This window comes from Muscardinus avellanarius (assembly GCF_963383645.1).
Source record: "Muscardinus avellanarius genome assembly, chromosome: 3".
Lineage (NCBI taxonomy): Eukaryota > Metazoa > Chordata > Mammalia > Rodentia > Gliridae > Muscardinus > Muscardinus avellanarius.
Window position 1 is genome coordinate 16,313,362 of NC_137788.1, and position 14,392 is coordinate 16,327,753.

The following is a 14,392-nucleotide window of genomic DNA, read 5'->3' on the forward strand; positions in this document are numbered from 1 at the left end:
AGACTGTTTCAAAATAATGAATAAAAAAAGGCTGGAGCTAGACATAGTGCCGCTCCACCTGTAATACCAGTGTTTGGGAGGTGGAGACGAGGATCACAGGTTCGAGGAGGCTCAGCAAGTGAAGGAGAGTCAGCAACCCAGCAGGACCTCGTTTCTGAGGTCCTGGGAACCGAGCCCAGAGGCGGTCGACCTCTGAGCTATACTTCCAGCCCTATTTTTAATTTTTATTTAGAAACAAGAGTCTTGCTAGGAATCTCACGACTTGCCGAGGTTGTCTTCTAATCTGTGACCCTCCTAGTGAGACTAGGTTTCTTTTTTCTTTTTTCTTTTTTGGCAGGTCTGGGATGGAATCTAAGGGCATTTGACCTCTGAGCTACACCCCCTGCCCTATTTTTTATTCTTTATTTTGAAACAGGGTCTCACTAAGTTGGGGAGGGCCTCACTAAGTAGCTGAGGCTGTCTGTGAACCGCGATCCTCTGGTCTCAGCCTCCCGAATGCTGGGATGACAAGCGCGCTGCCGCGCCCGGCGAGACTCTGTTTCAAAACATAAAATAACAAGGGCTGGGGATGTAGCTTGGATGTAGAACGCCCCTGGTTCAATCTCTAATACCACCACAATAAAATGAAATGAAATGAAATGAAATGAAATAGAGAGAGAACCACGTGATGTTTTAAAAGTTTTAGGAAAGAGGATGGCTTAATTAAGAGAAATAAAACTCATGACAAAACAAGTCAAGCTAAACTAACCTTTGCTTTCAGTGAGACCCTGTTTCAAAATAAAGAATAAAAAATAGGGCTGGAGGGGGGTGGCTTAGAGAAAGAATGCCCCTGGGATCCATCACCAGTACCGCACTAGATAAATAAATAAATAAATAAATAAATAAATAAAGTAAAAATATAGAATATCCTAAACTAAAGAGACATTCAGAGTTATGGCTTATGCCTGAATTTCTTTACTTGGCTTTATATAAGACAGTGAAATCTTATAAAAATAGAAAAGCTGGGTGTGGTGGCACATGCCTATAATCTTAGTACTTGGGAGGCTGAGACGGGAGGTTGCAGGCTCCAGGATGGCCCCAGCAACAGACGACAGTTTCAAAACAAAAGATAAAATACGGCTGGCATGTAGCTTGGAGGTAGAACTTGGGTTTTCAACCTCCATTACCAAAAAAAAAAAAAACGGAATAGTCTTAGAGTTTCAAATATGCACACAGGTAAACACAAAGCCGCCTTCACTGAGACTAGAAGCCCTCACAAAGGGGAGGGGCCTGGCAGGCAGACAGAACCATTCTGGTGGAGATGGCAGGAGAGGAAGAGGCATGGTCTCTGTACCTCCACCCAGTCAAAGATCTGCTCGTCATTAGCCTTGTCCTCAACAATCAGCTTCTCCAGCCGCTGACACAACTCTTCCGCAGACAGCTCCTTCTTGGAAAGAGCTTCGGAGGAACAGGAGCTGTCGGCCTCTATGAAGTCCAACTTCTGAAACACAGAGTGTGAAACATGTCAACACGTCTCCAGGTCATCGTCGTGCTGAGAGGAAAACGAAGCCAGCGCCAGCCTTTCTACTTTACGTGGGCTCAAAAGATCTGCAGAGCTAAGCTCTACTTGTACCTTTGAAAGACTGCTACTCCATTATTTTTTCTGGATATTTCTTAACATTAGAGATACATGTATCTCTAATTCTCCATTGACAAAACAAACAAACAAACAAACAAACAAACAAAAAAAAAAAACCCAAAGCCCGGATGAGACAAGCTGTAACCATTTCTGGTTGTTTCCCTCAAAGCATTATGAACCTCCATCTCACTCTGAGTTAACACAGCTCTTCAGGCCCGGCGGGAGCCCTGGGAAGGTGCCATTTAGTCCCCTTTCTGTAACAATGGTTTAATATTACTATCACCCCAGAGCAGCTGTCTTAAACTTTGTAGTTTTGGCACAGGGTCTCACTGAGTTGCAGAGGGCCTCACTCAGTAGCTGAGGCTGGCCGCGAACCGTGATCCTCCGGTCTCAGCCTCCCGAATGCTGGGATTACAAGCGTGCCCACCACGCCCAGCTTCTGGCTTCATTTTTTAATCTATCTTTTTTTGTGTATGGTATTGGGGATGGAGCCTAGGGGAATTCTATGTCCAAGCTACACCCCTAGCCCTATTTCTTATTTTTTATTTTGAAACAGAGTATCATTGAATTGCGAAGGGCTTCACTAAGTAGCTGAGGTTGTCTGTGAACTACGATCCTCCTGTCTCAGCCTCCCAAATGCTGAAATTACAAGTGTGTGCAACCACACCCAGCTAGGGAAGACGCTGTTTAAAGAAGACTCCAGAAATTATTTGGACAATGTCCTCTTGACTGTGGAGAGGCTGAGATGTTTGTGTAATATAAAAGCAATTTTATCTGGGTGTGTTAGTGCACACTTATAATCCCAGTACTTGAGAGGCTGAGACAGGAGGACTGGGCAGGTTCAAAGCCAGCCTCAGTTACTTAGTGAGGCTCTCAGCAACTTAGTGAGACCTTGTTTTCAGAATAAATATAAAACAGGTCTGGGAGTATAGCCCGGAGGTAGAAAGCCTTGTGTCCCATCCCCAAAACTTGTAATGCTGGGATTATAAGTGTGCACCACCACACCCGGCTTTAATCTATCTTCTAATGACTATAGTTGCAGTAACCTTAAAAACAGACTTAAAAGCTGGGCATAGTGGTGCACACTTGTATTTCCAGTACTTGGGAGGATAAGAGAGGAGGATTGCAGGTTTGCAGCCAGTCTCAGCTACTTAGTAAGGCCCTCTGCAACTTAGTACAATTAAAAAAAAAAAAAAAAGACGTACGCTGGGCGTGGTGGCGCACCCTTGTAATCCCCGCGCTTGGGAGGCAGAGACAGGAGGATCGCGCAGGTTCGAAGCCAGCTGCGCGCGCTGGCTTAGGAGACCCTGTTTCAAAAATATTAAAAAAAAATAGGTCTGGGAGTGTAGCCCGGAGGTAGAAGGGCTTCCAGGAACCCCAGTACCACCAAAAAAAAAAAAAAAGACGTAAGCTGGGCATGGGCATGGTGGCACATGCCTGCCATCCTAGTACTTGGGCGACTGAGACAGGGGATTACAGGTTCAAAGTCAGTCTCAGTAACTTAGCAAAAACCTGTTTCCAAATAAAAAATAAAATGGGGCTGGGGTTCAATCGCCAGCACCACAAAACAAAAACAACAACAAAAAATATTTAAAATGCTATTTTGATTAAGATTCCTATTTTTAATCTAATTTTAGTACCAGAATAGTAGTGAAATTACTTGATTTCCTCTATGAAACAGTCCAACTAATATCAAATAAGGAAGACTTAAGCCTTGATCTTACTTACGTGCTCCAAGAGAAAATTATGTACGTCTTCGCCTTCTGGTAAAAAGTCCTTCCAGCTGAGGCCGGCTTCCCTCCATAAGGCCCCCACTTTCTTATGGCTCTAAAACAGAGAAAAGTGCAGCCCATTAACTTCCACACTGGAAGAAGAAAGAAGGCGGGGAACGCTTGCTTGAGAGGCCAAGAATGTAGAACCCCAGAGTGTGAAAAATAACAGCTTTTTTTTTTTATTGATATGACACCAATCCCTTAGGAGTGAACTTTTAAAATCACATGTTTCTATATCAATAGACTGGATACCAGAAGTACGGCTGTTTAAAGGTTCAATAATTTATTTCAGATGTTTGATCTGGAAACTGCAAACTAGTACTTGGGATTTTTTTGTTATGTCTTTTTGGTGGTACTTGGGGTGGAACCCAGGGGCTTTTCTACCTCCGGGCTACACTCCCAGACCTATTTTATATTTTATTTGGAAACAGGGTCTAAGTTGCTGAGAGCCTCACTAAGTAGCTGAAGCTGGCTTTGAACCTGCGCGATCCTCCCGTCTCAGACTCCCCAGGGCGGGGATGACAAGCGTGCGCCACCGCGCCCGGTGTGATCCTTGGGATTTATTAATACAACCCTCCTAGAGAGTCGTGAGTTTCACACTACCTCTTAGTCAGAGCTGTATGTACCTGCATCAAAGCCGCACGTGCCTCACTGAAAGCCCTCCTCAGAGCAGGTCTTACTTATAACTCCTTGATATAAAGATTGCTCAAGGCAGAGTTGTTGTTCTTGAAGCAGACATGTTTCAAGGGCGAGAGGCGCCAAGGCTGAGCGCATGAAGCGGCCAGAGCCATGGCTAGCTGAAAGCCGTGAGGAGCAGCAGCTGCCCTCCCGCCACGATGGTGCCGGAGGAAAGCGCCAGGACAGAGAGGCAGTTTCAGTGTAACCCGCGGATACCCTGTGGAAGCAGGATCTGAAACCAGAGCTTATCCCTAAAATAATTTGCTTTATTTAGAAGTATGATTTGTTTCTGTTTCTGGAAATAGAAGTTATTAGGAAACTTGAGTATGAGCCGAGTATTGTGCCATCACTTATGATCCCAGTATTCGGGAGGCTGAGACAGGAGGATCGCAGGCTTGGGGCCAGCCTAGTGAGGCCCTCCGCAACTCAGTGAGACCCTGTTTCAAAATAAAAAATAAGCTAGGCGTGGTGGTGCACGCTTGTAATCCCAGCATTCAGGAGGCTGAGACAGGAGGATCGCGGTTTGTGGACAGCCTCAGCTAACTTGGCGAGGCTCTTTGCAACTCAGTGAGGCCCTATTTCAAAATAAAAAGTAAAAAATAGGTCCCATCCTCAGTACCACAAAATAAATAAATAAATAAATAAATAAATAAATAAAGCCAGGCATGGTAATCCCCGCGCTTGTAATCCCCACGCTTGGGAGGTGGAGACAGGAGGATCGCGCAGGTTCGTAACCAGCTTTGCTGGCTTAGGAGACCCTGTTTCCAAATTAAAAAAAAAAAATAGGTCTGGGAGTGTAGCCCGGAGGTTGAAGTGTTTCCAGGAACCCCAGTACCACCAAAAAATAAAAAATAAATAAATAAAATAAATAAATAACAAAAACAGGGCTGGGATGTAGCTCGGAGGTAGAATGCCACTGGGTTCCATCCCCAGTACTGCAAAAAAAAAAAAAAAAAGAATTTGAGTATTATTTATTTATTTGTTGGTATTGGGGATTGAACCCAAGGGCATTCTCTAAGACAATACCCTCAGTCCTATTTTATTGTTTGTTTTGAAAAAAAAGTCTAAATTGCATGTTGCTAAGTCCGGCTGCTAAGCTGTGAACCTCCTGTTTTAGTCTCCCAAGTTCTGAGATTACATAAATGTGTATCACCATGTCCAGGAGAGTTTGAACTTTAAATACGGAAGTCAAGAATAAGAGAAAGAAATTTTGGATATAAAAACAAGAGTTTGGCCGGGCGTGGTGGCGCACGCTTGTAATCCCCGCGCTTGGGAGGCAAAGACAGGAGGATCGCGCAGGTTCGAAGCCAGCCGTGCTGACTTAGGAGACCCTGTTTCCAAATTAAGAAGTATAAAATTAGGTCTGGGAGTGTAGGCTGAATTCTGTCTTATTCTAAAAGCAGAGTAGTTTTTAATTAAAATCTATTAAAACATATTAACGATACAGCCATTTTGTTTCTAGAAAAGACAAAACTACTAACCATAATTAAATCGTATCTTGAGGTTGTTTAGAACCATATCAAATCCTGTTGAGATTAGATAGATTCTAGATCCTTCCCCAAGATATTAGTAAATAGGACAACTATACCTCTGACAGAAATGAGGTTGAATTAGAAACCTCACTATTTTTTCAAAAACTAAAAGGAAATAGAATCACTTGTACCCTGAGACCTAAGCTGTTCACAGAAAACCCAAGATCAAAATCACAGCCCTTCCTCAGAGGCTGCTGAGTCTGAAACCCAATTGAACACTCACCATTTGTCTGCATAGAAGGTGCAATATTTCAGAAAGCAAGACCCCAGCTCTTCCAACAGGAAGTAAAGGTTTGCTGAATTCTCTGCAACAGACAGGAGCAGTGATTAACCCCCTCTGAACAAACCACTTTGGGTCCTAGAGCAGCAGGCAAACACCGTGTGCCAAACACACAGCTACTGTGCAGCCTAACTCCACCGGGCCAGCCTGCCCAGTCCTCGGCAGGAGACGGTCAGAGACGGTAGCGCTACCGCACGCTTTGTGGACACGCAGAAAAGGAACTTTAAAATTCCATGGCTTTCTTTTTCTCTAACCACTTCAGTGACAGAAGCCATGAAGGAGTGTCCGTTGCTGGCTGTTTGTGAAGGCTCTGCTGCGAGCAGACAGCAGAGCTGCACAGCAGGCAACAGGGAGCCCGAAGCTGGGTTACACAGCCACCTCACGAAGAAAAGCGCTTCCTAGAGTGTGCATGAAACAGAATGGGACCACATTTTTTTCACTGTCTAAGTCAGTATTTTGCCTGGCTTAGTAAGTAGCACATGCTTGTAATCCCAGCGCTTGGGAGGCTGAGACAGGAGGATCGCACAGGTTCGAAGCCAGCCTCACCTACTTAGTGAGGCTCTGAGCAACTTAGTGAGACCCTGTTTCCAAATAAAATATATAAAATAGGTCTGGGAGTATAGCCCGGAGGTAGAAAGCCCCTGGGTTCTACCCCCAGTACTACCAAAAAAAAAAAAAAAAAAAAAAATCAGTATTTCCCAAACTGTGTTCCACAGTATATCAATAATTCTTTAAGTTAGGGAATGCTGAATTAAAGCTAAGTAATTTTCTACTGTTTTTTTTTATAGGATTATCATAATCTTCCAGGTGCCAAAATATGCTTTGTGATTCTTAAAAATAATGAGCACAATAGTAAGCAGAGTTTGACTAAACAAATAGTTTTGGGGGAAAACACTATTATTCTGAAGACCAGAAGTACTGGTCTATATAATGCAGAATCAATTCTGCCCTCATCAAAATCTAGAAATATTTTTATTACAACCATAAAAACGCACGTACTACGCAGATGCCATAGTCTGACAACCCTAATGTGAAAATGTAAATTCCTTTTTTTTTTTTCTGTACTGGAGATTGAGCCCAGGGGGCATCTACCTGTGAGCTATACCTCCAGCCCTATTTTTTATTCTTTATTTTGAAACAAAGTCTCACTAAGTTGTTGCAGAGGGCCTCACTAAGTGGCTGAGGCTGGCCCTGAACCCTAGAACTCTCTATTCTTCTGTCTCAGCCTCCCAAGTACTGGGATTATAAGCGTGCGCCACCATGCCCGGCGAAACGTCAATTCTTTCAGCATCAAACAGGGAAAGACACCAAAGCCAGATTAAGAGGAAGCTTGTAGAAGCGATCTTCTTCTTCTTCAAGTTACATGATTCTGGAGCCATATCCACAACCACTGCCACCCTCCACACAAGGGCTGTCCCACCCCACCGCGGCCCTTTGTAGACCTAATTTCACGTTCACCCTGGAACTAGACATCTACGGGAGTCACAGACGGTATCAAAGAGTCTCCAGATACAGGACGGCGCTATGCTAGAAAGCCAGCTGGCGCGCTTGCGTCAGTATGGCTCCCTATACATCAAAAGAAACACGCAGAACTTACACGATGAGTTCCCTCATGGAGATTCCACCTTCTTTTAACATGGGGGTCACCAGTTCAGCAAGGTACAGCCAAATATGGGGAATATCAATGGCCATGTCATCCGCCAGTTCCAAAGTTTCTAAAAACCTGAAAAAGAACAAGAGAAATTTCAACGCAGATATAATTCGAACGAGATTACAAAGAGACCAAAAATCAGTCACTCAAGAATTGTGTAGCCGGGATCTGCAATGTCGGGCCCTGGTAGACAAGTCAGTACTCTCAAGGAACTTAGGCGGATGTGAGGAGACAGCAGCCCAGATCCAGGCAGACCTGCAGGCCGGCGGGCAGGGCCACGGCTCTGAAGAGCACCAGCTGGTTAGTAAAGTAGCCGAGGGCCGTCAGCAAACGCCTCGATGGAGGCGACATCGCCAGGCTTCAGTGAGGAAACAACCAAGCACTGTAAGGTCAACAGGCCAGACACGAGAGAGAAGGACAGAGCCTAAGGAGCGCGTCCTTAGCCTAAGGAGCCTAAGCAGCACTGGACGGACTCGGCTACTACCATCAGCAGAGTACGTTACACACTGCTGGACTGCTAAAGAAAAGCGAGTGGCTCTAGGCTTTTATGCTATGAAATATAAGCATTCCTCAGTGTGACGTAATAATAAATGGGAATTAAACGGAATGGTAGGAAAGTTAAATCCAAAATATCTGCATGGTATTGTCTGGGTTGAAAATCCCAGCTCTATGTTTAGGAGTGTAAACAACTCATGACTGTTTTTATGGTACTGGGGACTTAAACCAGGGGCATTCAATCTCTGAGCTACACTCCCTTTTTTGACTTTGAAACAAGGTCTTAGCCGGGCGTGGTGGTGCATGCTTGTAATCCCCGCGCTTGGGAGGCAGAGACAGGAGGATCACGCAGGTTCGAAGCCAGCCTCACTGGTTTAAGAGACCCTGTTTCCAAATAAAAATATAAAATAGGTCTGGGAGTGTATCCTGGAGGTAGAAGGGTTCCATTCCCACTAACACCAAAAAAAAAAAAAAAAAAAAAAAGAAACAAGGTCTTACTAAGTTGCTGATGGCCTCAATAAGTTGCTGAGGCTAGCCTTGAACTTACGATCCTTCTGTCTTAGCCTCCCAAGTACTTTGTTACCTTTAACAACAAAGTGTAGAGGAACTCAGAATGGGAGAAAATATCTGCACACCATACATCTGACAAGAAGTAAGTATCCAAGATATAAGGTACTCAAACAGCCAGGCGTAGTGGCTCAGGCTTGTAATGCCAGCATTCGGGAGGCTGAGACAGGAGATTCATGGTTGCAGTCAGCCTCAGCTACTTAGTGAGGCCCTCTGCAACTCAGTAGGACCCTGTTTCAAAATAAAGAAAAAAAAAATAGGGCTGGGGTGGGGGTTTGGCTCAGAGGTAGAATGCCCCTGGGTTTCATGCCCAGTACCAGGAAAAAAAAAAAAAATAAAATAAATAAATAACAGGCAAGGAGTGTAGCTCAGAGGTAGAATGGTCCTGAGTTCAATCTCCAGTACGACAATAAATAAAATAAATTAAAACAAATACAATAAAATATGGTCTTGCATAAAAAACATGAAACATGCCAGGCGTGGTGGTGCACGCTTGTAATCCCAGTACTTGGGAAGCTGAGACAGGAGGATCCGGGTTCGTGGCCAGCCCCAGCTACTTAGTGAGGCCCTCTGCAACTCAGTGGGATTTATATTTCAAATTAAAGAATGAAAAATAGGGCTGGGGGCATAGCTTGGAGGTAGAATGCCCCTGGGTTTCACCCCCAGCATAAAAAAAAAAAAAGTGCTGGTGAAGATACAGAAAAAAGGCTTTTGTTTTCTTTTCCTATTCGTGGGCATGTAAATTAGGATGGCCATAATAGAAATGGCATTGAGGTTCCTCAGGAAACTAAAACTGCAACTAACACATGGTCCAGTAAGTCTACTTCTGAGTATATGTCTAAGGAAACGAGATCACTATGTCAAGGGAATAAAGATGCTCATGACACTGAGTCAGCCTAAGCATCCGTCAACAGGTGCACCGCCACACCCGCTCCCACTCAGCTCTAAAAAGGAGGAAATTCTGTCACTGGTGAGAACGTGGATGAACTGAAGGACATCACTCTAAGTGGAGTTTGTAAAAGTTGAACTCACAGAAGTAAAATAAAATAATGAATCCCAGAGCGTGTGGTGAGAAGAAAAGGAAAGGGGAGAGAGGGGTTACTGGTAAAAGTGTACACAAGTTCAGATAGACAGGAAGAGTAAGTTTTGAGATAACTTACAGAAAGATAACTACAGCTAATAATAATGCACTGCGAACTGGGTGTGGCGGTGTACGTTTGTAATCCCCATGAGACCCTGTTTCAAAATAAAAAATAAAAACGAGGGCTGGGAGTTTATCTCGGAGATAGAATGCCCCTGGGTACTATCCCCAGTAGTGAAAAAAAAAAAGGAGATAAATAAAACCTTCTCATGAAAACCTCTTACACTGCAGTATCATGTTCAAAGCATTAAAATAAAAAGACTCCTTACAGATCTTACCTATGTTAATAAACAGGGTGCTAGGACTTCTACCACTCCACACTTGAAACCTAAAATGTCTACCTATGCTAGTGTTTTACCAAGGTAGAATTCTCATAGATGGTAATAAAAATTCCGGAAGTCATCAAGGAGGGGTAAGAACTTCCTCTTCAAAAACATCTCCTGTGCCGGGCGTGGTGGCGCACACTTGTAATCCCCGCGCTTGGGAGGCTGAGACAGGAGGATCGCACGGGTTCGAAGCCAGCCTCAGCTACTTAGTGAGGCTCTCACCAACTTAGTGAGACCCTGTTTCCAAATAAAATATAAAAAAGGTCTGGGAGTATAGCCTGAAGGTAGAAAGCCTCTGGGTTCCACCCCCAGTACCACCCCCCCCAAAAAAAAAAATCTCCTGAAGTGAAATAGTGAAATATTAATATATCCATCTTCCTGTAGAGCATATTTTGTGGCTGTCAACTCTAATTTTTACTACTTTAGTTTTCATTTACTTATTATACTTTCAAAGTCATTTGAATTATGGGGCTGATTCTGAGCTGCACTCAGCTATCCTTACTAGACATTTTTTTGGCAGTACTGGGGATGGAACCTGTCACTAGACAGTTTTTTTGGGGGTTTTTTTTGGCAGTACTGTGGATTGAAATCAGGAGGATTCTACTTCCAAGGTACACCCCCAGCCCTATTTTTTTTTTTTTATTCTTTATTTTGAAACAAGGTCTAAGTTATAGAAGCCTCACTAAGTAGCTGAGCCTGGCAGTGAACCTGTGATTTACCTGTTTCAGCCTCCCAAGTACTGAGATTACAACTGTGAGTCACCATGCCTAGCTTCACTAGACAGTTTTTTTGTTGTTGTTTTTTGTTTTTGGCTGGACTAGGGATGAAACCCAGGGGTATTTTACCTTCGAGCTACCCCCCCAGCCCTAGTTTTTATTTTTTATTTTGAAACAGGGTCTCATTGAGTTGCAAAGGACATAAGTAGCTGAGCCTAGCTGTGAACCTGCGATCCACCTGTCTCAGCCTCCCAAGTAATTGGGTTAGGAGTGTGAGCCACCACGCCTGGCTACACCAGACAGTTACAAAAGAGAAGTTTCCTGCCAGGCGTGGTGGTACACGCTTGTAATCCCAGCATTTGAGAGGCCAAGACTGGAGAATCGCAGTTCCTGGACAGCCTCAGCTATTTAGGCCCTCTTCAACTCAGTGAGACCGTTTCAAAATAAAGAATAAAAAACAGGGCAGGGGATGTAGCTTGGAGGTCAAATGCCCTTGGGTTCCCCAGACCCGCAATAATAAATAAATAAATAAATAAATAAGCCGGGTGTGGTGGCGCACACTTGTAATCCCAGCATTTGGGAGGCTGAGACTGGAGGATCACGGTTCGGGGACAGCTTCAGCTACTTAGTGAGGCCCTCTGCAACTCAGTGAGACCCGGCTTCAAAATAAAGAATAAAAAACTGGGCAGGGGGTATAGCTCGGAGGTCAAATGCCTCTGGGTTCCATCCCCAGACCCGCAAAAAAAAAAAAAAATAAAAATAAAATAAAATAAAATAAATAAATAAATAAAATAAAAGAAGTTTACTAAGCCAGGCATGGTGTGCATGTCCTGAGGGAGCGATAGCTACTTGCTAGGTCAGCAGGGACCACTCCCCTGTAGGCCTTCTGCCTTCCTTCCTCACGGAGTCACTGCTGGTTTGGGGAGCTGGGTAGAAACCGCTTCCCTTACTGTTCACAAACTGTAACTCAGCGGTAGCAGCACCTAAACACCAGGTAGGAACCATTTGATACAGGAGGGAGCATGGCTGGAAAATGAAGTAATTTTCTGAGACACAGAAATGTTAATCCCATTTCCTATCTAAAAATAAGGTGGCAAGCTGGGCGTGGTGGCACACGCTTATAATCCCAGCATTTGGGAGGCTGAGACAGGAGGATCGCGGTTCCCAGCCAGCCTCAGCTACTCAGCTACTTCCAACTCAGTGAGACCCAGTTTCAAAATAAAGAATAACAAATAGGGCACGGAGTGTGGCTTGGAGGTCAAATGCCCCTGGGTTCCATCCCCAGACCCGCAAAAAAAAAAAAAAAAAAAAAAAAATAGGGCTGGGCATGTAGTTCAGAGGTAGAATGTCCTGGGGTTCCATCCCCAGTACTGGGAAACAAACAAACAAACAAACAAACAAACAAACAAACAAACAAACAAACAAAAAACCGAGCTGGTGAAGACCTCAGAGTTTCTCTAATGCCAAAGTCATCTACATTACTGATATCATGATGGAAGTAACACATAGAAAATATAATAGAAAATAGTAACACAGAAAATAAAAAGATAACCTTTATGTTCAAGTACAATCTAAAAAATGGCATCATATCAAGCAACACATTATCAATATATTGCATAATATCAACGCTGCATAGAAACAGTTTTCATCAGTGGATGAAGTAAGTACTACCCAGAGCCTCGTGGCTGAACCCACTCTTCTGGAGGACACTGACCCTTTGAAAAAGTCCTGTTTGCTGAGCTTTTCTGACTGCACCAGTTGGTACAGTAACTGGCCCATGTGATCCCTGGTGATCTGGCTCCTCTCCAGGGTGGACTCCACTCCCATTCTCACGAAAACATGCAGCAGGCTCTGGGCATTCAGCTCCTCCACGCACTGCATGGCTTCCTGTTCAAACAGCAAATAAAGGCTTGCTCCAAAATGGTGTTAGGACAATTTTAAAATCTTCAATTATGCCAGGCGTGGTGGCCCACGCTTGTGATCCCAGTAAGGCTGAGACAGGAGGATCGCACAGGCTCAAAGCCAGCCTAGCTACTTAGTGAGGTTCTCAGCAACTTAGTGTGACCCTGTTTCCAAATAAATTATAAAAATAGATCTGGGAGTATAACCTGGATGTAGAAAAGCCCCTGAGTTCCACCCCCAGCAACACACACACACACACACACACACACACACACACACACGCGCGATAAAATCAGTAGAAAGCACTATAAAAGTTTATTTTTAATTTAATTTAATTTTTATTTTTTGTAATACTGGGGATGGAACCTAGGATCATTCTACCTCCGAGCTACACCCTCAGCCCTATTTTTTATTCTTTATTTTGAAACAGGGTCTCACTGAGTTGCAAAGAGCCTCACTAAGTAGCTGAGGCTGTCTGCAAACCACGATCCTCTGGTCTCAGCCCTCCCACCCCCCAATGCTGGGATTATAAGCATGCGCCACTACGCCCGCCTAAAAAATAGAGTTTTCAAAGTTAGATTTTTGCTTATTTAACAGAATAAAGTTATGTAAAATGTAGGCCAGTAGAGACTGTAGTAGTCATATTGAAAGGAAAAAAAACAGGTATGTTGGCGAGTCCCTTGTCCCAGCTACTCAGGAGGCTGGACCAGAGATATACTGAGCCCAGGGATTCAAGGCCAGCCTAGCAAACAGTGAGACCAGGCTGACATATTAGGTAAACAACTTTAATCAAAATCATTCAATGAACAAAAGTCAAAATGTATTTTTTGTGGTGCTGGGGATTGAACCAAGGGACATTCTACCTCTGATCTACAACTTCAGCCTGATTTTTTATTTTTATTTGGAAACAGGGTCTCACTAAGTTGTAGAGGGCCTCACTAAATAGCTGAGGCTGGCCATGAACTTATAATCCTCTTGTCTCAGCCTCCCAAGTACTGGGATTGCAAGCGTGCTCCACCACGCCCAACTAAAAATGTATTTTATCCACAATATTTACCTATTTTATGATTGTTTAAGAAAATGAAAATAGAGTCAGCCATGGTAGTACACACTTGTAATCCCAGTATATGCAAGGCTATAGGATAGGAGGATAGTAGGTTGATAGCCAGCCTCAAACCTCTACAGCTTAGCGAGATCCTGTTTCAAAATAAAAGAAGTGGGGGTATAGCTCAGAGGTAGAACACCCCAGGATTCAATCCCCAATACTAATAAAATACAAAACAACAACAAAAAACCTGAAAATGATGTGTTCGTGTGTGTGTGTGTGTGTGTGTGTGTGTGTGTGTGTGTGTGTGTAACGGGACTGAACCCCTCTTCCTCTGAGCTACACCTCTAATTCTACTTTACTTTTTACTTTGTAACGGCCCCACTAGGTTGGCGAGAGCATCACTACGTACCGAGGCTGCCTGCGAACCTGGGATCCTTCTGCCTCAGCCTTTCAAGTACTGAGGTTATAGGTGCATGCTACTGTACCTGGCAAAAATGGTGTATTAGGAAAGAGAAATCCAATGTCATGATTCAGAGCCTCAATGGGACAATCCGTTTTATTCTGTCTGGGTATGTTAATATTTGCACTCTCTTCCATGAAAGAGGTTTTCCTTCATAGAAGGTAAAGTATGGCATCCTTTTGTATACATCTCTCTCTCTATTTAAT

At 43.8% G+C, this 14,392-nt stretch overlaps 1 protein-coding gene across 18 annotated transcripts in view; it reads right to left on the reverse strand.

The window, feature by feature from the left end:
- Window positions 1-14,392, reverse strand: part of EIF4G3 (eukaryotic translation initiation factor 4 gamma 3) — a gene marked incomplete at both ends in the record, with an annotated part of 253,579 nt that overhangs the window by 15,050 nt on the left and 224,137 nt on the right. For all 18 annotated transcript variants that reach the window (XM_080692029.1, XM_080692037.1, XM_080692033.1 and 15 more), the window contains 5 exons: window positions 1,334-1,480; window positions 3,347-3,445; window positions 5,824-5,905; window positions 7,478-7,603; window positions 12,491-12,663. In XM_080692029.1, the coding sequence (XP_080548155.1) occupies window positions 1,334-1,480; window positions 3,347-3,445; window positions 5,824-5,905; window positions 7,478-7,603; window positions 12,491-12,663 (627 nt within the window). The remainder of the gene's footprint in view (window positions 1-1,333; window positions 1,481-3,346; window positions 3,446-5,823; window positions 5,906-7,477; window positions 7,604-12,490; window positions 12,664-14,392) is intronic.